The following is a 23,508-nucleotide window of genomic DNA, read 5'->3' on the forward strand; positions in this document are numbered from 1 at the left end:
TCTTTGAATTTAATTTTTGTTAGTTTGATTACTATGTGTCTTGGTGTGTTTTTCTTAGGGTTTATCCTTTATGGGACTCTCTGCACTTCCTGGACTTGGGTGACTATTTCCTTTCCCATGTTTGGGAAGTTTTCACCTATAATCTCTTCAAATATTTTCTCAGCCTCTTTCTTTTTCTCTTCTTCTTCTGGGACCCCTATAATTTGAATGTTGGTGAGTTTAATGTAGTCCCAGAGGTCTCTGAGATTGTCTTCAATTCTTTTCATTGTTTTCTCTTTATTCTGCTCCTTGGCAGTTATTTCCACCGTTCTGTCTTCCAGCTAACTTATTCATTCTTCTGCCTCATTTATTCTGCTATTGATTCCCTCTAGTGTATTTTTCATTTCAGTTATTGTGTTGTTCATCTCTGTTTGTTCTTTAGTTCTTCTAGATCTTTGTTAAACATTTCTCTAATTTTGTCGAGCTGTGCCTCCATTCTATTTCCAAGATTTTGGATCATCTTTACTATCATTACTCTGAATTCTTTTTCAGGTAGATTGCCTATTTACTCTTCTTTTATTTGGTCTTGTAGGTTTTTACCTTGGTCCTTCATCTGTGACATATATTTTTGTTGTCTCATTTTTTTTTTTCTGATGGGTGAGATTTTGTTCCTGTCTTACTGGTTGTTTAGCTTGAGGCTTCCAGCACTGGAGTTTGTGGGCTGTTAGGTAGAGCTGGGTCTTGTTGCCAAGATGAGAACCTCTGGGAGACCTTACTTTGATGAATATTCCCTGGGGTCTGAGGTTCTCTGTTAGTCCAGTGGTTTGGACTCAGAGTTCCCACTGCAGGAGCTCAGGCCCGACCCCTGGCTCATGAATCAAGATCCTGCAAGCCTTGCAGAGTGGAAAAAAAAAAAAAAGCAGAACAATGACAAAGAGTAAAACAGAAAATAAGATTAGAAAACTAACAGATATGTTAGAAAAATTAAAAATATAGATGGAACAACAACTGGAAGGTGAAACAGAATCACAATAGCGAAAAAGAGGAGAAAAAAAAGGGGAAAGGCCTTGGCTGTCGGGGGGGGGGGCTTAGTCGGGGGCGGCGTTTAGGTGGTTGGTGGGGCCTATGCTTAGGACCCACAGGGCTTGAAAAGGCCCTGGGGTGGGGCGTGAGGGTTAGGCTCAATGTGGCAGGAGGGACCCAGGAGTGCCTCTGGCCTTGGAGGGCAGAGGACCAGGTCCAGGACCCCAGCAGGCTCCCTGGGCACCAGTGGGTGGGGGAAATGCTAGGCATGTTCCCCCCGATTCTCTGATCCCAGAGGGTCCCTTCCCTTTGGCCTCTCTTCTTCTGTCCCCACCCCGTGCCCCTAGGACCCCTGCAGCTGGAGGGAGCCTTGGAGGCGGAGGATCAAGCCCAGGAGCAGGTTTCCCGGGCCCGAGTGTGCGGGGAAAACGCCCACGGTGCTTCCCCTGATCCTTCAATCCTGGAGGGCCCCTCCCTGTCCGCATCTCTTTTGTCCCCCCGCCCCCAGGGCCAACGTCGTTCAGAGGGGGCCTTGGAGGGTGAAGGACTCAGCCTGGAAGCCCAGCAGGCTTCTTGTGGGCCGATTGGGCAGGGGAAACACTAGGTGTGGTTCCCTCTGATCCTCTGCATCCCTGAGGGTCCCTGCAGGCATGGGAACCCCTCCCCTCTCCCAGCCACCCCTCAGCGGTGCTGGTCCTGCCCGGCCTCCACTTCTCCTTCCCCCTCACTCCCCCCCACATCCTATCCGGTCGCCCAGGGATTCCTCCCACCTCCTTGGGCATCGAGTTCCCCCACCAGCGTCCGGCAGGCACCCTAGTTGTGGGGTGATGTGAACTCCATGTCCTCCCATGCTGCCATCTTGATCCCCCCCCCCCAAGTATTTTCTTTTAAATGCAGCTTTCTTTTTGTTGGCAGTCTTAGAGTCTTCTGCTGTATCATCAATGGGTCTTTACCCCTTTTCAAAGAAGCTCTCCAGTGATGCTTGTTTTTTACTCATTTTGGCTAGGGTTAGCTTGTGGGCTTACCAAAACTGTGATTGAGACAAGTGCGGAGTGCGGGAAAGAGGTGTGGATGGAGGTGGAGAATAAAATAATGGGCAAAAAAAATAAAATAAAATAACAGGCGGGCCATGCACGACCTAAAATAACTGTCGGATTCTGACTTAAAGCCTGCCCCCAGATGTAGCTGTACAATTGAAGTACATCAACTCACTTGCCACTATAAGGCCTGCCACCAGATGGAGCTTAATTGTCACTTGCCACTCACTGATAGGGTTTTGATATGAGTCTGCAAGCAATTGATTTATTATGGTCTCTGTGCAGTCAAACCTCTCTGCTAATGATAATCTGTATTTGCAGCCACTCCCCAGCACTAGCGTTACCGCCTCAGCTCTACTTCAGATCATCAGGCATTGGATTCTCATAAGGAGCACGCAACCTAGATCCGTTGCATGCGTTGTCCACAGTAGGGTTCACACTTGTATGAGAATCTAATGCCACTACTGATCTGACAGGAGGTGGAGCTCAGGCGGTAATGCAAGTGATGGGGAATGGCTGTAAATGTAGATGAAACTTTGCTCGCTCGCCTGCCGCTCACCTCCTGCTGTGTGGCCTGGTTCTTAACAGGCCACGGATTGGTACTTTTCCATGGCCTGGGGCTTGGGGACCCCTGCCTTAAGGTTGTAAGAAAAAGACACATGAAAATTACCTTTGACAGAGGGTGTTGTTTTTGTTTTGCTTTACTTTGCAAAGGAATGTGGAGCTGCAAGGGATGTCATTTCTTGAGCATCTACAGTCACTCTGCTGGAGTTGAAACGTACAGGGGAGTCCTAGGATTTTATACAAAACTTCTCGGGTCTTTTTTTCTCATATGTGAGCTGTGGGCCAAGCTCTCAGTGTGTGCAGAAGTATCTAGTAGAGAGCCTGGCATATGGTAACGTCCTAACAAATGGACGTTATTGTAAAAGAAATAAAGCAAAACCACTTTGTATTCATAACCACATTGTAAGATGCCATATGGATTTATGAGGATCATACTTTCCACATCAAAACGGAAAGAACATGGTCTAATGAACGAAATTGTAAGTTTGGAGACAATAAGTCAGAATATTTTGGCAGCATCTCAGAAAATCCAGGACCCATTGTTTCCATTTACGTATTAAGCAGATTTTTATTTCCGTGCTTTTAAAGATTAGGGGCCTAGGAGTTGCTGTCTTATGTTTTAGATCACTATGGAATATTACGAAGTTTTCTTGATTCAGTCATGTGAAAGGGAGTGCCTGTTCCTATGTGGTTACTGCAACCTATTACTGAATGCTAATTATATCAGGAATTGTGTTAATGGCTTTATATGCATTATTTCATTTAATCCGTATAATTGCTCCATGAGGCAAATACCATTATCATCTTCACTTTATAGATAATGAAACTGAGGCTTAGAAAGGTTAACTCCCCTGAGGTCCTATGGATGGTAAGTGGTGAGCTAGATCTCAAGCCCAGCTGTATCAGACACTAAAACCTATGTTCTCCACCATGGTGTCCTTCATTTCACTGCTCAGCTCATTTCAGTTAAAAAATGATTGAGTACCTTCCATATGTCAGGCGTTGTGCTCAAGGTTAGGATTACAAGGATGAAACAGATGCAGTTTAAGCCTTGACTCCCAGTCAGTCCCTTGACTTCTCATGCTTGTTGAGGAGGAAAAATATGAGATTTGATCTCAGAAAGACCCACCAGCGAAAGTCCAGGGGCACTTTTATTCAGTCATTTGTTCATCCACCCACCAAAAATTATATAATATGGAGGATGAGACAAATAAGGAAAAATAATAATATTACAATGTAATGAGTTCATAATGTAGATATGTAGGAGATGCCATGGGAATAAGATGGAGTGATTTTCTCTTATCTGGTGAAGGAAGCCTTTTTTCAATTCTCTCATCCGTAAAATAAAGATGAAAATAACTTTAGTCCTACTGGTCTCACAAGTTCTATATGAGACAAGAATGAAAGGATATTGTATAAATACTTTGGAAGTTATAAACTATTATGCAAATATTTGTTATTATTGTGGTTATTGAATTGTTTGCTTACTGATAATTTTATTTGCTTCAGGACTCATAGAGCATGAGGGTCGTGATGTTGTCATTGCTTTGAAGACTAAGCAGGCAATCCGGAATGTGATTGCTAAAGCTCTGAAAAGCCTCACCTTCCTTTGGTCAAGAGGCATTATTGATAAACATGAGGGCATTGAGATGAATAAGGTAAGAAAGCAATTTTCCATATTGCTGGATTCATAAGCCGAACACTCAAGCCTGCAGTGCTACTCTAGCAGAGTGTAATTAGTGAGGGAGATTGGGAAAAGGGTGAGTCATGACAGTTGTAAACTTTGTAATTGCCTAAGTCTTTGTTAATGCCAATGGCAACTAGTGCCAGCACTACCTGGTTCACTCCATGTCAAAACCACTTGGTTGCAAGTAACAGAACCAATCTGAGCTAGGTTTAGCAAAAAAATGGAGTTGGAGGATTTATTATAAGGACACAGGGCACTTTACAGATCCCATGGTAACCAGACCACATGGCCAGGCCTCAGGAAGGGACTTGAACAATGACCTAGAAAGCTTTCAGATTCTCCATTTCCTATCAGGGTTGCCCCTCTGTGGCATCTTCTTTTGGCTCCCTCTACAAAGTCATTAGATTTTTCTGCCTGTCTGTCCATTGGTGGAATATGTACTGCCCAGGCCCAACAGCTGTGGCAAGGGAGGTTGTAATTTCATAATGTTAACATAGACAGGAGGGGACCATCGTGTGTGTGTGTGTGTGTTGGTGAAGATCAGGGAGGGGACAGTTCTGAGAGGAACAGGGAAGACACCCTAAGTGGTTAGCTGATAAATGGACTTTTGAAAAATTATAAATTTGCAAAAAAAAATTAGGAACATAAGACAGAGGAAAAAATGTTTAATGTTTAATCCTACCACTCTATCACTTCTACCATCTAGACTGCAAATTGTGAAAATAGGAAAGTTTTTTTCTATTCTGTACAAGGGTCTATCAGCTTCCTAGCATAAAAAAGAGAAATGGAAGTTCTGGTCCCACATTCTGCCTGTGTATTCCCAAGGATAAGCTGCTCCTGGGTGTCACATGCTTTTCCTTGTCACTGGTCCCTTTCAGCCACAGGCCACATGGACTGTGCTTCTGGATATTTCCTGCACATAGTCCCTCTCCTTGGCCCCAGAAGGGAAGTGGGCATGGGACAGGCCAGCTTTCCCTGTTATAGCTCTACCTCACTAGTCTATAAGGTCATGGCACAGGACTAAATGGGTAATATGATTTCTCCTTAGTGTCTGTCAAAGGGACGAAAAAGACCGCTTTACAGTATTCTTCAAGTTACACCTCTGTGCACATTGTGTTTTGTATTTTTGTATATTGTTCCCTTCTTACTTTGGATATTGTATAAGATTCAATTGAATGCTTGATACCCATTAGTTAAAATAAATAAATAATAGCCCTTATGAAGAGAGAGTCTTATTTTTTCCTATAGGTTTATTTAGAAAGGTAATGGGTAAATCAATCATTCAACAGTTATTTATTGAATGCCTACTAACTGCCTAATTGTCAGCTAAAGAGATATAATTATCAATCCCAGGTCATAAAGAGCTAGGTAAATCTAGCCAGTTTAACTGAGTAAATATTTGTTGAACACCTACTACATGCCATGGGGTCTTGAAAAGTCCATGGACTCTTCCTCTTTTTTTCATTTAGTCACTTATTCAGCCAATCAACAAAAGTTACATGTAACAGATAAGTAGAAATAATAATACTACAATGTAATGAGTTCCATAAGGGAGATTTGTAAGAGATACCATGGGAATAAGGCAGGTAAGTGATTATCTCTTACCCGGTGGGGGGAATCAGAGAAGGCTTCTAAGAGGCTACAAAACTAGAAATATATCCTCCAAAATTAGAAGAACTTAGAGAAGCAAATTATTCACATGAAAAAAAATTTGAGAGAAAGTGGCATTAAATCATATGGTAATCAACTGTGAATTTTAGATAATTTGAGTTTAAGATAGGGTAGACTACAACTGTTAATTGGATTATAAAAATGATAAATTCAATACGAGTTAATATACCAGTGGAAATAGTAATAAAGATAGTAATAAGGGGGAGAATAGGGACAAAAAAAAAAGGTTAGAGGACAATTTAAATAGGGTGAGAGAAGCTCTGAGTCAAAATCATGGTTAGATTTGCATAACAGTATTTTATTTAGATTTCCTTCATTTTTACCTAATGTCCCTTTTCTGTTACAGGATCTGATCACCATTATTTTGATTGTTTCCTTTAGGTGCTTCTTGCAAAAATAAAATCACTGAATAACTTTCCAATGGCAATTCCGCCCCCTACTCCTGACAAATATCTTCATAATATCATTTGGCTAGAAAATAAAGATGTTCTCATTGAGTTCTTCAAGGTAAAGATTTTGTCTTCTATTCTAGCTCAGGTTCAATGATAATTGTTTTTCATTTTTTCCACTCCCTAATGCAAGATTAACAAAAAAACTTATCCAAAGCAAGAATCCTTTAATGACCAGTGAAGGGTAAGTCAAAACGGAGGCCTAGCAAACCCCAGAAAAGTAGATTTCATTTTGAGCCTAAAGGGCAAAGATATTTTTTATAATTGCTTATCTGCTTAGGGTGAGTTATCTATGTTACCTGATTATTACCAATTCCATCTTAGCCTCTGTGCCAGAGACTGTTCTAGGTTTGGGGATATGGCAGTGAACAAAATAAATAAGTCCCTGCTTTCATGGACTTTGTATTTTATGGATAGAGATTGACAATAAACACACCCACGAGTAAATGTATAGTCTGTCAGATGGTGACAAATGCTATATGGAGAAAAGGTGAAAAAAGGGAATATAGCTAGGCAGCTATTTTATATGGGTGGTTAGGGAAGACTGCTCTAATAAGTTTCCTTTGGAAAAAGATCTGAAATAAGTGTGGGAGCATACCATATAGATACCCAGGAGAAGGCAAGTGCAATGCCCTGAGGTGTGCTGTGTTCAAGGAACATCACAAAGGCCCCTGTGGCCGGACCAATGATGGAGGGAGGAGATGAAGCCTGAGCAGTTGTGGAGAGCCTGAGTTTGTAGAACTTTGTAGGTCATTGTAAGGACTTTGGCTTTTACTCTGAATTAAATGGAAACAGATTGAAAGGTTTTGAAGAGAGAAGAGGCATGATCTAACTTATACTTAGAAATGATCATCTGTTGATGTGTTGAGAACAGGCTGTAAGGGGTCAAGAGCAAGCCAGGGAATCCAGTTAGGAGGTGATTACAATAATGTAGGCAAGAGATGACAGTGGCTTGGATGAGTGAAAGTGGTGAGAAATGGTCAGACTCTTGATAGGTTTTTGAAGAGAGAGCATATAGATGTTGATGGAGTGAGTGTTAGAGAGAAGGAATGACTTCTAGGATTTTAGTCTGAAATTAGAAAATAGTCTGAAAATAGAGTAACCATTTACTTGGATGGGGAAGAGAAGATTTATATGGGGAGGGACAAGAATTTGCTTCTGAAGAGGTTAAATTTGAGCAAGCTATTAGACATCCAAGTGGAACTGCTAAGTAGGCAGTTAGATACATGACTGGAAGGCAGGTGGGAGGCCAAACTGGAGAAAGACATTTCAGAGCTGTTAGCATAGAGCTGATATTTAAGGTCTTGAAACTTGATAATTTAAGGAATTATTATAGACAACCAAGGATCGAGTCTTGAGCTATCCAACATTTAGAGGTGGGGAGATGAGGAAGAATTAGCAAAAAGAATTGAGGATAGAAAAAGTGATCAGATTGATGGTTACCGGAGGTGGGGAGAGGAAGCTGGGTGAATTGAAGTGGGTCAAAGGGTACAAACGTCCAAGTTATAAGATAAATACTGGGTATACAACATGATGACTATAGTTACATAGTCATATATTTATAGTATGTTTGAAAGCTGCTAAGAGAGTAGATTCTAAAAGTGCTTATCACAAGGAAAAAAATTTTTTTTGTAACTATATGAGGTGATGTATGTTAACTAAACTTATTGTGGTAATCATTTTGCAATATGTGTATGTCAAGTCATTATGCTGTACACCTTAAACTTATATAGTGCTGTACGTCAATTATATCTCAATAAAACTGGGAAAAAAAGAATTGAGTTATCTATCACATAGGAGGAAAATAAAAAAGAATGGTGTCCCAGAGCCAAGTGAAGAAAATATTTCGAGAAGGAGAAAGTGATCAACTATGTCAAATGAGGCTGAGAGATCAAATAAGATGAAGACTGAAAATTAACTATTAGATTTAATAATGTAGAGGTCAGTTTTTTTAAAAAGAGGATCCGTAAATCTGAATTTTTAGGTGAAAATTCCAAAATTTTAAAACTTGGTAACAAGTTCAGAATTTTAAAAATACAGTGCAAGCCAAACAAAATATATCTGTGGATTGGGTGTGACTCACAGACCACCAGTTTGTGGCTTTAGTTTTAAATGGCTATTATATGAATTATAGGGATAATAACTTTTTTGTCAACTTGTTAAAACCTGTTAGATTTTTGGAATCAAGAAAACTCTTTGACGAAGAACAGTACTTGCTTTACTACAAATTTGGTTGTACTGTACCTTGTTGTCTAGTCATGGAGATATATGTCATCTGTTTATCCATAATGAGGGGACATTTTCCTTGTTTTCTAGAAAGACAGTGATCATAGTGGAGTTTCTACTGAGCTTTGAATATCTGTTTTCATTTAGGCCATACTAATGTTTTCTTCATGCCAGAAATATTTGAATTTTTCTTTTGAAATTGATTTCATATTTTGAATTGAGTTAAATTAAGACTTCTTTGGTTGAAAGTAACAAAACCCTACTTGAACTAGTTTAAGCAAGAGGGGAGCTTACTGAAAATATATTGTGGTGGTATACAGAAGCTAAGAAATAGTTGACAAACTAACCTTGAGCAGGGTGGGAATCAGGCCAGCTCTGGGATGTCAGTGGTAGGAATTTGTGGACCCTTCCTGTAGCACTTGGCTATGATGACTCAGTTCTCAACTCCCAGGCTCTTTGTCCCTCAGTTCAAATTCTTGAGAGAGAAATCCAACTGGCTTAGCTTGAACCAGATCTCCAGCTTTGGGAAGGACAAGTGTGGCTGTGAGGGGGAGGAAACCTGATGGGCAGGGGCCATTGGGGGTAGTTTGGAAAACAGACCTCAAATAAACGAGGGTGGGAGGTGAGGGATGGGCCTGGACTGGAAAGAAGGTATCTAAAGGGTGTTTATTACAATCTGCATCCTGTTCAGTTTTTTTAAATATCCAACTTGAAAATAAAATTTGAATTTGGGGTTCTTTATAGGTAATACTTTCACAAGTATAATTAATGGACCATCCTGCAGTGAATGGGGGAGGAATGGGAAAAACAATGAGAGAGAACTCCAGAAATGAATGGTTTCCATACACCTGAGGTGACTCTATAACCAGGGCACAACCTTCTTCTCCTCCTTAACCTGCCATGCCAATGCAAAGCTGCCGGACCCTCTCCACCCACTTACAGATATGGCTCACTCTTTAAGTGGCCCTTTTCCTTAATATGTTGGTTCTTGATAGCCATTTAAGTCAGATTTCATTAGGGTAAAGAAAAATGTGATGAATTGGGAGCACATGGGCATTATTCTCATTAGGAACAGCCCAGGGATTGCGTGGATAACTAAAATTCCTATAATAAACAAAACAAACACCCCTCATTGTAGACATTGATTTCAGTCTTGGTCTCCATCACAGCAACAATAGTTAATTTTTCACTACTCCTCCCTTCTTTCACCCTCCAACTGGTGTGGTTAATTAAAAAGGTAATAGTATACGAAGATAAGCCTAAAGACAACAGTTGAAAAAAAAAGGTCCAAAAGAGCTAGAGGGAGGATTTCAGAATGGCACCTGGGAGATTGGTTCAAGATGGCAGAGTAGAAGGATGTGCACTCACTCCCTCCTGCAAGAGCACTGGAATCACAACTAACTGCTGAACAATCATCGACAGGAAGACACTGGAACTCACCAAAAAAGATACCCCACATCCAAAGACAAAGGAGAAGCTGCAACAAGACGGTAGGAGGGGCACAATCACAATAAAATCAAATCCCATAACTGCTGGGTGGGTGACTCACAAACCAGAGAACAATTATACCACAGAAGTCCACCCACTGGAGTGAAGGTTCTGAGCCCCACGTCAGGCTTCCCAACCTGAGGGTCCAGCAATGGGAGGAGGAATTCCCAGAGAATCAGACTTTGAAGGCTAGTGGGATTGGATTGCAGGACTTTGACGGGACTGGGGGAAACAGAGACTCCACTCTAGAAGGGCACACACAGAGTAGTGTGCACATCAGGACCCAGGGGAAGGAGCAGTGACCCCACAGGAGACTGAACCAGACCTACCTGCTAGTGTTGGAGGGTCTCCTGCAGAAGCAGGGGGTGGCTGTGGCACACTGCTGGGACAAGGACACTGACAGCAGAAGTTCTGGGATGTACTCCTTGGCATGAGCCCTCTCAGAGTCTGCCATTAGCCCCACCAAAGAGCCTGTAGGCTCCAGTGTTGGGCTGCCTCAGGCCAAACAACCAACAGGGAGGGAACTCAGCCCCATCAGCAGACAAGCAGATTAAAGTTTTACTGAGCTCTGCCCACCAGAACAACACCCAGCTCTACCCACCATCAGTCCCTCCCATCAGGAAGCTTGCACAAGTCTCTTAGGTAGCCTCATCCACCAGAGGGCAGACAGCAGAAGCAAGAAGAACTACAGTCCTGCAGCCTATGGAACAAAAACCACATTCACAGTAAGATAGACAAAATGAAAAGGCAGAGGACTATGTACCAGATGAAGGAACAAGATAAAACCCCAGAAAAACAACTAAATGAAGTGGAGATAGGCAACCTTCCAGAAAAAGAATTCAGAATAATAATAGTGAAGATGATCCAGGACCTCAGAAAAAGAATGGTGGCGAAGATCGAGAAGATGCAAGAAATGTTTAACAAAGACCTAGAAGAATTAGAGAACAAACACCTAGAAGAATTAAAGAACAAACAAAGAGAGATGAACAATACAATAACTGAAATGAAAAATACACTAGAAGGAATCAATAGCAGAATAACTGAGGCGGATAAGTGACCTGGAAGACAGAATGGTGGAATTCACTGCCACAGAACAGAATAAAGAATAAAGAATGAAAATAAATGAAGACAGCCTAAGAGACCTCTGGGACAACATTAAACGCAACAACATTTGCATTATAGGGGTCCCAGAAGGAGTAGAGAGAAGGGACCCGGGAAAATATTTGAAGAGATTATGGTCAAAAACGTCCCAAACATTGGAAAGGAAAGAGGCACCCAAGTACAGGAAGTGCAGAGAGTCCCAGGCAGGATAAACCCAAGGAGAAACACGCTGAGACACATAGTAATCAAACTGACAAAAATTAAAGACAAAGCAAAATTATTAAAAGCCACAAGGGAAGAACGACAAATAACATACAAGGGAACTCCCATAAGGTTAACAGCTGATTTCTCAGCAGAAACTCTACAAGTGAGAAGGGAGTGGCGTGATATATTTAAAGTGATGAAAAGGAAGAACCTACAACTGAGATTACTCTGCCTGGCAAAAATCTCATTCAGATTCGACGGAGAAATCAAAAGCTTTACAGGCAAGCAAAAGCTAAGAGAATTCAGCACCACCAAACCAATTCTACAACAAATGCTAAAGGAACTTCTTAGTGGGAAACACAAGAGAAGAAAAGGACCTACAAAAACAAACCCAAAACAACTAAGAAAATGGTAACAGGAACATACATATTGATAATTACCTTAAATGTGAATGGATTAAATGCTCCAACCAAAAGACACAGGCTTGCTGAATGGATACAAAAACAAGACCCATATATATGCCATCTACAAGAAACCCACTTCAGACCTAGGGACACATACAGACTGAAAGTGAAGGGATGGAAAAAGATATTCCATGCAAATGGAAGTCAAAAGAAAGCTGGAGTAGCAATTCTCATATCAGACAAAATAGACTTTAAAATAAAGACTATTACAAGAGAAAAAGAAGGACACTACATAATGATCAAGGAATCAATCCATGAAGAATTTATAACAATTGTAAATATTTAAGCAGCCAACATAGGAGCATCTCAATACATAAGGTAAATGCTAACAGCCATAAAAGGGGAAATCAACAGTAACACAGTAATAGTAGGGGACTTTCACACCCCACTTTCACCAATGGACAGATCATCCAAAATGAAAATAAATAAGGAAACACAAGCTTTAAATGAGACATTAAACAAGATGGACTTAATTGATATTTATAGGACATTCCATTGGGAAACAACAGAATACACTTTCTTCTCAAATGCTCATGGAACATTCTCCAGGATAGACCATATCTTGAGTCACAAATCAAGCCTTGGTAAATTTAAGAAAATTGAAATCATATCAAGTATCTTTTCCGACCACAAGGCTATGAGACTAGATGTCAATTACAGGAAAAAAAACTGTAAAAAATACAAACACATGGAAGCTAAATAATATGCTCCTAAATAACCAAGAGATCACTGAGGAAATCAAAGAAAAATTAAAAAATACCTAGAAACAAATGACAATGGAAACACGATGACCCAAAACCTATGGGATGCAGCAAAAGCAGTTCTAAGAGGGAAGTTTATAGAAATACAATCCTACCTCAAGAAACAAGAAACATCTCAAACAAACAACCTAACCTTACACCTAAAGCAATTAGAGAAAGAAGAAAAAAAAAACAAACCCAAAGTTAGCAGAAGGAAAGAAATCATAAAGATCAGATCAGATATAAATGAAAAAGAAATGAAGGAAACAATAGCAAAGATCAACAAAACTAAAAGCTGGTTCTTGGAGAAGATAAACAAAATTGATAAACCATTAGTCAGACTCATCAAGAAAAAAAGGGAGAAGACTCAAATCAACAGAATTAGAAATGAAAAAGGAGAAGTAACAACTGCACTGCAGAAATACAAAGGATCATGAGAGATTGCTACAAGCAACAATATGCCAATAAAATGGACAACCTGAAAGAAATAGACAAATTCTTAGAAAAGCACAACCTTCCAAGACTGAACCAGGAAAAATAGAAAATATAAACAGACCAATCACAAGCACTGAAATTGAAACTGTGATTAAAAATCTTCCAACAAACAAATGCCCAGGACCAGATGGCTTCACAGGCGAATTCTATCAAACATTTAGAGAAGAGCTGACACCTATCCTTCTGAAACTATTCCAAAGTATAGCAGAGGGATGAACACTCGCAAACTCGTTCTATGAGGCCACCATCACCCTGATACCGAAACCAGACAGAGATGTCACAAAAAAAGAAAACTACAGGCCAATATCAGTGTTGAACATAGACGCAAAAATCCTTAACAAAATACTAGCAAACAGAATCCAACAGGACATTAAAAGGATCATACACCATGATCAAGTGGGGTTTATCCCAGGAATGCAAGGATTCTTTAACGTACACAAATCAATCAATGTGATATACCATATTAACAAATTGAAGAATAAAAACCATATGATCATCTCAACAGATGCAGAAAAAGCTTTTGAGAAAATTCAACACCATTTATGATAAAAAAAACTCTCCAGAAAGTGGGCATAGAGGGAACCTACCTCAACATAATAAAGGCCATATATGACAAACCCACAGCAAACATCATTCTCAATGGTGAAAATCTGAAAGCATTTCCTCTAAGATCAAGAACAAGACAAAGATGTCCACTCTCACCACTATTATTCAGCATAGTTTTGGAAGTCGTAGCCACGGCAATTAGAGAAGAAAAAGAAATAAAAGGAATACAAATTGGAAAAGAAGAAGTAAAACTATCACTGTTTGCGGATAACATGATACTATACATAGAGAATCCTAAAGATGCTACCAGAAAACTTCTAGAGCTAATCAATGAATTTGGTAAAGTAGCAGGATACAAAATTAATGCACAGAAATCTCTTGCATTCCTATACACTAATGATGAAAAATCTGAAAGTGAACTTAAGGAAACACTCCCATTTACCATTGCAACAAAAAGATTAAAATACCTAGGAATAAACCTACCCAAGGAGACAAAAGACCTGTATGCAGAAAACTGTAAGACACTGATGAAAGAAATTAAAGATGATACCAACAGATGGAGAGATATACCATGTTCTTGGATTGTAAGAATCAACATTGTGAAAATGACTATACTACCCAAAGCAATCTACAGATTCAATGCAATCCCTATCAAACTACCAATGGTATTTTTCACAGAACTAGAACAAAAAATTGCACAATTTGTATGGAAATGCAAAAGACCCCGAATAGCCAAAGCAATCTTGAGAAAGAAAAATGGACCTGGAGCAATCAGGCTCCCTGACTTCAGACTATACTACAAAGCTACAGTAATCAAGACAGTATGGTACTGGCACAAAAACAGAAATATAGATCAATGGAACAGGATAGAAGCCCAGAGATAAACCCATGCATATATGGTCACCTTATCTTTGATAAAGGAGGCAAGAGTATACAATGGAGAAAAGAAAGCCTGTTCAGTAAGTGGTGCTGGGAAAACTGGACAGCTACATGTAAAAGAATGAAATTAGAACACTTCCTAACACCATACACAAAAATAAACTTAAAATGGATTAAAGACCTAAAGGAAAGGCCAGACACTATAAAACTCTTAGAGGAAAATATAGGCAGAACACTCTGTGACATAAATCACAGCAAGATTCTTTTTGACCCACCTCCTAGAGAAATGAAAATAAAACAAAAATAAACAAATGGGGCCTAATGAAACTTTAAAGCTTTTGCACAGCAAAGAAACCATAAACAAGACGAAAAGACAACCCTCAGAATGGGAGAAAATATTTGCAAATGAAGCAACTGACAAAGGACTAATCTCCAAAATATACAAGCAGCTCATGCAGCTCAATGTCAAAAAAACAAACAACCCAATCCAAAAATGGGCAGAAGACCTAAATAGAAATTTCTCCAAAGAAGATATACAGATTGCCAACAAACACATGAAAAGATGCTCAACATCACTAATCATTAGAGAAATGCAAATCAAAACTACAGTGAGGTGTCACCTCCCACCAGTCAGAATGGCCATCATCAAAAAATCTACAAAAAAAAAAAAAAAAAAAATCTACAAACAGTAAATTCTGAAGAGAGTGTGGAGAAAAGGGAACTTCTTGCACTGTTGGTGGGAATGTAAATTGATACAACCACTATGGAAAACAGTATGGAGGTTCCTTAAAAAACTAAAAATAGAACTACCATATGACCCAGCAATCCCACCACTGGGCATATACCCTGAGAAAACCATAATTATAATGGGCCATGCCACGTAGAGGGGTGGGATAGGGAGCGTAGGAAGAAGACACAAGAGGGAGGAGATATGGGGATATATGTATGTGTATAGCTGATTCACTTTGTTATAACAGCAGAAACTCACACACCATTGTAAAGCAATTATACTCCAATAAAGATGTTAATAAATAAATTTTAAAAAAAGGGTCATGTACCACAGTGTTCATTGCAGCACTATTTACATTAGCCAGGACATGGAAGGAACCTAAGTGTCCATCGACAGATGAATGGATAAAGAAGATGTTGCACATATATACAATGGAATATTACTCAGCCATAAAAAGAAACCAAATTGAGTTATTTGTAGTGAGGTGGATGGACCTAGAGTCTGTCATACAGAGTGAAGTAAGTCAGAAAGAGAAAAACAAATACCATATGCTAACACATATATATGGAATCTAAAAAAAAAAAGTTCTCCTGAACCCAGGGGCAGGACAGGAGTAAAGACACAGACGTAGAGATTGGACCTGAGGACAGTGGGAGGGGGTAGGGTAAGCTGGGACAAAGTGAGAGAGTAGCATTGACATATATACACTACCAAATGTGAAATAGATAGCTAATGGGAAGCAGCTGCATTGCACAGGGAGATCAGCTCAGTGCTTTGTGACCACCTAGAGGGGTGGGATAAGGAGGGTGGGAGGGAGATGCAAGAGGGAGGGGATATGGGGATATATGTATGCATATTACTGATTCCCTTTGTTATACAGCAGAAACTAACACAACACTGTAAAGCAATTATACTCCAAAAAAGATGTTAAAAAAAAAGATAACTAATAAAAACTTGCTGTATTTAAAAAAAAAAAAAAAAAGAATGGCACCTGCCAAAAAAAAAAAAAAAAAGAAAAAACAAGGTCTGAATAATACATAAGGGGGATAATTGGCTTTAGGTGAGCTTTTAAAAAAATATTGTGAAGTCATCCATGTTTATTTCTACACTGTAAAATAAATCAGAAATGAAAAGTGAAAACCTTTCACTCCCCACCCCTCACTTCAAGATAACTACTATGTGTGACTTAAAAGTATGTTTCCCACACATCTTTGTAAAATGCAAATCTGTCACCGTAATTCTCCTGTTACAAACCTTTTAGTGGCTACCCCCTGGTTTTGGGAAAAGCCCAGACTTTTTACGGTGCCTGTGAGGCCCTTGGAGACCTGGCTTCGGCTCACCTCTCCAGTCCTGCCTCCACCTGGGCTACAATATGACTTTCCTGGGCCCCAGGCACTTCTGCCTTTTCCTCCATAAAAAAGCACCAAAAAATTATACTTTATGATCATGTTAGTATAAAGATGAATATATTAGTATTAGATGTTTTAGTATTAAGACATTTTACTCTACCTAAAAGTTCTTTTATTTTCTTTTGATTTTAAAAGAAACTAAAACATTGTTGTAAATCCCGAAAAGTATTGTGAACCCTGGACACTGTGCCTATTGATGCCTAATGGATAACTCAGCCCTGGTCTCCACCCCTGCTTCCCTGCCTGAGATGTACTGAATCTTCTGTGGTTACCCCCAGTGCAGTTATTCTGTTTGCTTCTGGGTCTTTGCATAAACTGAATCCTCTGCCGTAAGTGGTCGTCAACTCATCGTATCCTGGCTATCTGTTACTCTTCCTTCAGGTCTCAGCTTAGCTGTTCCTTCCTCTGTGAAGTCTCCCCTGGACACCCAAGACAGAACCCTGTGGCCTTTCTGAATTTTTTTCCCAGAGTGCCATGTCCCTGTCTCCTGATCAGAATTATTACACTTTATTGTAAACATTTATCCAACCTAGCATTTATTGGGTGTTTCTACCACTCTGCTAGGTCCTAAGCACAAAGTCTACAATTTGCTTGCTTGTCCCTTTTTTACCTAAAAGTTAATGAGGTATGCAAAAATGGTGTAATTCATTAAGAAACTGAAGAATATAGTTTGTTTTTATGCTTTAAAATCTTATTTCTATTTACAGAAGTAGACTGTAAAGATTTGTGTTAATTCTCTTTTTCTTTCCTTTTCTTTTCTTCTTCTTTTTTGTTTCTTTCAGGAGAGAGCCAAACTTGCCTATTTTGACTATGGAGATGTCATTTGTAAAGAAGGTGAAATGCCACAAGGAATCTACTTAATTATTTCAGGAATGGCGATCGTAAGGGACTATTTATTTTTTACTGAAAATGTATTTTGAAATATGTAATTATCACATAAGGAGAAATTTAGGAACTAAGATATTTTGAAATTTTTAACATAATTTGTTTTCCAGATGAAACCATTTCTGTTCAGAGTGAACACTACAGCTGAGAGATAATTATAATACCCACCATCCGAAAGGTGCTTCCCATCTTACAAAATGCTTTCATAATTATTACTTATTCCTCACAACAGTCCTGGGAGGAACAGTCTTTTCCGTGATGTTCAGATAAGGAACCCAGTACTTGGAGTGGTTGGGTTACTCACCTAAAGGAAATGAGTGTCAAGAATGAGGAAATAGACCACAACATCAGATTCTCCCAGAGGTCAGATAGGATGAAAATCATACAATTTTTAACCTGTAGGAGGCTTTTGGTGTCAGTAGAATGATAGGGACAAGAATCCTTTAGAAACTGAATACTAGTAGCTGAATCCATGGGTGAGCCCCAGCTATGACCAACATAATTCCTAGATGACATTTACAAGTGACAAACCCTTATTATAGTGCAAATAATATATTTGGCTTTCTATTTTTGGAATGGGTGTTTCAGACCTTAAAAATACCAAAATTAATCATGGAAATAAACTATTATAGTAAATCCTAACTAACACATGTATAGCATTTATTAAGTGTCAGGCACTTTTCATTCATCCGTTCCCTCATTCATTCAACAAATATTTACTTCATTACTATCATGCAGCAGGCACTGCTCATTCTAGGCATAGAATCGACAAAAACAAAAATCGCTGTCTTCTTAGAGTTTAATTTCTAGTAGAGGCATAGAAGGAGATGGGACAATGGACAAAATACATAAGTTAAATATATAGTATGTTAGCGGTGATGGAGAGATGAAGATGGCTAATTGTGACATTTAAAAGGATGGTCGAGAATGGCAGTATGTTATGACATTTAATCCTTACACCAACCTCATGTAAGGTGGAAAACTGATGGACAGAGAAATCAATTCATTTGTCCCCCCGCCACCAATCTTTGACAACTATTTCCTCTTCTACTTTTGAGGGCTCATGTGATTACATTGGGCCCAACAGGATAATCCAGAATCATCTCTTTAAGTTTAGCTGATTAGCAGTAACCTGAATTCTATCTGCAAAATCCCTTCACAGCAGTTCATAGATTAATGTTTGATTGAATAGCAAAGAGACAGGAATCTTGGAAGGATTTCTTTAGAATTCTGCTTACCACAGATGTTATCCCCTTTCCTTGGTTTGCAGAAAAGCAGAGACATTCTTGATTACTCAGAAGGACTTTGAACTGCATTCAAAATTAAATTAAAAAAACATCAAGTCCTTTGGAAGCATGAATGCCTCTAAACGTTTGAATGATAATCACTAGGAGAGGGTACAGTTTTCATAGCAACTCCTTCAGTGAACTTTTTTTCCGTTTGCTGTGTCTTGAACAATAGCTTTGCTCTTTGATATTTACAGCTAAACTTTCTGGAAAGTTGTGTAATCCTTCTGGTTGATTCCTGCATCTTCCTCCTGAAATCTGATACCTTTCTTTACCCCCACCCACACCTACCAGTTCTTTTCCTGAAGTAACCCAACCGTCCTGTGTTCATCCTAAAACCTTTTCCTGTTAATGTCTCATGGTGATTATTCTTAAGCATCTTACGGGAAGCAAGGCTTCTACTGAAATCACGGCTTGGTTTGGAGGCATATTAATTCATGATATCCGATTTATGCATCCATGCAACCAGAAGTTTTTTCCACCTGAGACACTAGCCTATTATGCTAAGAATATCTAATAGACTTAGAGTGGGTGCTTGCATTAGTGGCAGACTGCAGTGACTACTTTTGGTGGAATTTTTATACAAGGAAGGTAAATAGGGGTCATCTGTAAAGCTAAAGATTAGAAACAATGTTGCCTTGGAGAGTTGAAATGTGAAAGAAACCATGATTCTTGTGATGCCTAATTCCTCCTTTACACCTGAAAGGATTCATAAAGAATCTTTTCCTTCCACTGTAATAATTGCAAGAAAAACTGGGAGCTCCTGGGGTTTGGTCAAGGGCTTTTAATTTTATATTTCCCTTGGCACAATTTTTTCCCCTTTGCAGTTGCAGAGTTCACCTCCTACCTTTGGAATAGACAGGAGCCTAAGCGCTGATAGAGAGTCCACGACCAGGTTTACAGAGTACTGTACTAGTGGAGACATAATTGGAGAGTTGAGCTGTCTGCTTAAGCGTGAAATTGAATATACTGCCATCTGTGAAACTATTTTACAGGTAAGAAACTGGTTCCGTCTATATTGTGGGTTGTTAGTTAATTCTTCCTCAAGTCAATAAGGAGTGCCAGCATCTTTGCTTCCTCTGGGCTCTGATATCTTACTTAGTCACCCAACCAGCTACTGTGAAGCAGTGTAGACTAGCTGAGAGAGGCCAATTTAGTGTCTCACATCTGCTATGGGATCTGGAGGGTGATATTTTAACCAAGGAGACTATGCCAGTTTTTTTTTATTAAAAGAAAATATCTAACTTTTGATGTTAGGAAGATAAGGAAAATATATATGTAAAGTGCCTGGCATGTTTAGGTGCTCAATAAATGGCCACCATAATGAGAGTGGTGTTTTTAAAGTATACTTGTGTTTCAACCCTCTTTCTTCCATTTTTCCCTTGCTAAGTAAGAAGTTTATTTAACAAATAAATGGCCTGATATTGCACTAGCTGTGGGCGATTCAAATTGAAATTAGTGAAAGTTCCCACTTACAAAGAATTTTCAAGCTTTTGGGACTGTTAGATGCAACAGAGCAGGGTCCAGAGTCTTAGGAGTGTGACAAACAGAAAGGAATGTCGCCTTATTGGTTTCATACCATTTCATTTTTGGAAGAGGATAGAAGGCATGAATATATTCACAAGGCTGAATTGAATTCACTGAATTTCGGGTAATTGAACTTCAGTGAATTCTGAAAGACTTGTCTTCCTTATTTGGATTGGCACTTTGCTGGAAACAAATACTATGAATGAGCCAACGTGACCTACTGTGACAATAAAAATAGATAAGTTTATGTGGCTTAGTTCCTTAATCTTGGGCTCATGATTATCCTACCTATTGACTGGTATAAAATTTCCTGGCCTGTTTTTAAGTTTATAGCTTTAATTGGACTGTACATTTTATCATCTTACGCTTAAACGGCAGAGTATCATAATTACTATACTAGAGTTGATAGTTCTTTCTAGGAGGTTAGGTGAAGATGAAATCTACAGCCATTTTTTTTCTGATGGTCTTGTAATTTAGTTTCAAATCAAGCATACTGTTCGATACCTTGTCATTTCAGGCTTGCTTTATCTCCCTGGAGGATTTATATGAAGGCTTTGATGTCTTCTGGCCATCCCTGGAATATAAAATATGGCTGAAGCTTGCGCTCAGTATTGCCTATCAGTATTTTGAATCAAGTCTCATTGATGAGGTAAGTTGCATGATTAAAATATGAATGAAATTTTATTTACTGTATTTTTTACAAAATACATTTCATATTTTGGAGACAAAGAAAGGAAGGTGTGTCTGATCTTTCAAAGTAATATTTCAGAGTCCTCATCACTCACTTATCCTGACTTCCTATAGGTCATCAGTCCCCTTGTGACAGCTGATTTTCCCAGGCTACCTGCAGTCATCCCTTAAAAATAATAAAGTCAGCAAATCTTAAATAAGTAGATCCCCAAGAATCAAGCATAACATTAATTAGAATGAGTTAATGAACATTCAGTCTGGTGTTTATTATAGTCTACTCTATCTACCTACGTTAATATAAATCTCCTGCCTTTTCAAATTTTTACTGAGTTTACTAAGCCTCATCTATGAACTTTCTCTCCAAAAAGTAGTGGTTCAAGTCTGTTCTTGGACTGGCACAATTTACAACCCCATATTTACGTCCCATTTAGTAATTTTTTGAGCCCCTATCATGAGTCAGCAACTGGAGAAGTGACAGACCTTAAGTTCAACAATATTCATTGAATTGTGAGATATATATATATCTGAATATAAATATTGGGTTAAAAAATTAGCATGTCTCAGGAGAATGAGAAAAGAAGCTACAGACTGAGAGAAAATATTTGCAAAAGACACATCAGATAAGGAACTATTATCCAGAATATACGAAGAGCTTTTAAAACTCAACAGTAGGAAAAAAAAACAGCCTGATTAAAAAATGGGCCAAAGATCATAACAGACACCTTATCAAAGAAGATATACGAATGGCAAATAAACATAGGAAAAGATGCTCCACATCCTATGTCATCAGGGAAATGCAAATTAAAACAACAATGTGATACCACTACAAACCTATTAATTGGCCAATATTTGGAACACTGACAACACCAGTTGCTGGCAAGGGTATGGAGCAACAGGAACTCTCATTCATTGCTGGTGAGAATGCAAAATGGTACATAGCCACTTTGGAAGACAGTTTGACAGTTTCTTACAAAACTAACATACTCTTGCCATATGACCCAGCAATCACTCTCTTTGATATTTACCCAAAGGAGTTCAAAACTTATGTCCACACAAAAACCTACACATGGATTTTTAAAAAAATTGAAGTATATTTGATTTACAGTGTTCTCTTAGTTTCAGGTATACAGCAAAGTGATTCTGTTATATATATATATATACATATATATGTACTTTTTCCTTATATATTATTACAAAATATTGAGTATAGTTCCCTGTGCTATACAGTAGGTTCTTGTTGGCTGTCTATTTTATATATAGTAGTGTGTATTTTATATATATTAGTGTGTATATGTTTATTCCTCCCCTCTCTTTCCCCTTTGGTAACCATAAGTTTGTTTTCTATGTCTGTGGGTCTATTTCTGTTTTGTATATAAGTTTATTTGTATCATTTTTTTTTAGATTCCACATATAAGTGATGTCATATGATATTTGTCTTTCTCTGTCTGACTTACTTCACTTAGTATGATAATCTCTAGGTCAATCCATGTTGCTGCAAATGGCATTATTTCATTCTTTTTTATGGCTGAATAATATTCCATTGAATATATATACCACATCTTCTTTATCCATTCATCTGTTGATGGACATTTACGTTGCTTCCATGTCTTGGCTATTGTAAATAGTGCTGCAATGAACATTGGGGTGCATATGTCTTTTCAAATTATGGTATTCTCTGGATATATGCCCAAGGATGGGATTGCAGGATCATATGGTAGCTCATTTTTAGTTTTTTAAGGAACCTCCATACTGTTCTCCACAGTGGCTGCACCAATTTACATTCCCACCAACAGCATAGGAGGGTTCCCTTTTCTCCACACCCTCTCCAGCATTTATTATTTGTAGACTTTTTGAGGATGGCCATTCTGACCAGTGTGAGGTGATACCTCATGGTAGTTTTGATTTGCATTTCTCTAATAATTAGTGATGTTGAGCATCTTTTCATGTGCCTTTTGGCCATCTGCATGTTTTCTTTGGAGAAATGTCTGTTTAGATCTTCTGCCCATTTTTTGATCTGTTTGTTTGTTTTCTTGATATTGAGCTGTATGAGCTGTTCGTATATTTTGGAGATTAATCCCTTGTTGGTTGCATCATTTGCAAATATTTTCTCCCATTCTGTAGGTTTTCTGTTTGTTTTGTTTATGAAAAACCTACACACAAATGTTTATAATACCTTATTCATAATTGCCAAAACTTGGAAGCAGTCAACCAAGATGTTTTTCAGTAAATGAATGGATAAACTGTGGTACTTCCAGACAATGGAATATTATTCAGTGCTAAAAAGAAATGAGTTATTAAGCCATGAAAAAGACATGGAAGAAACTTAAATGCATATTACTAAGTGAAAGAAGCCATCTGAAAAGGCTACATACTCTATGGTTCCAACAATAGGACTTTCTGGGAAAGGCAAAACTATGAAGACAATAAA

At 38.7% G+C, this 23,508-nt stretch overlaps 1 protein-coding gene and 1 pseudogene across 2 annotated transcripts in view; one reads left to right on the forward strand and one right to left on the reverse strand.

Annotated features, from left to right (window-relative positions):
• LOC309648644 (ankyrin repeat domain-containing protein 45-like) overlaps positions 1-23,508 on the forward strand; it is a 156,619-nt gene that overhangs the window by 119,915 nt on the left and 13,196 nt on the right. The window contains exons 25-29 of the mRNA XM_082437503.1: positions 4,113-4,261; positions 6,343-6,468; positions 17,475-17,573; positions 19,691-19,858; positions 20,908-21,039. Coding sequence (XP_082293629.1) covers positions 4,113-4,261; positions 6,343-6,468; positions 17,475-17,573; positions 19,691-19,858; positions 20,908-21,039 — 674 coding nt within the window. The remainder of the gene's footprint in view (positions 1-4,112; positions 4,262-6,342; positions 6,469-17,474; positions 17,574-19,690; positions 19,859-20,907; positions 21,040-23,508) is intronic.
• LOC309649456 (large ribosomal subunit protein eL32-like) overlaps positions 1-23,508 on the reverse strand; it is a 216,587-nt pseudogene that overhangs the window by 72,479 nt on the left and 120,600 nt on the right. The window lies entirely within an intron of this gene.

The sequence above is a fragment of the Balaenoptera physalus genome, assembly GCF_965194825.1.
Source record: "Balaenoptera physalus genome assembly, chromosome: 1".
Lineage (NCBI taxonomy): Eukaryota > Metazoa > Chordata > Mammalia > Artiodactyla > Balaenopteridae > Balaenoptera > Balaenoptera physalus.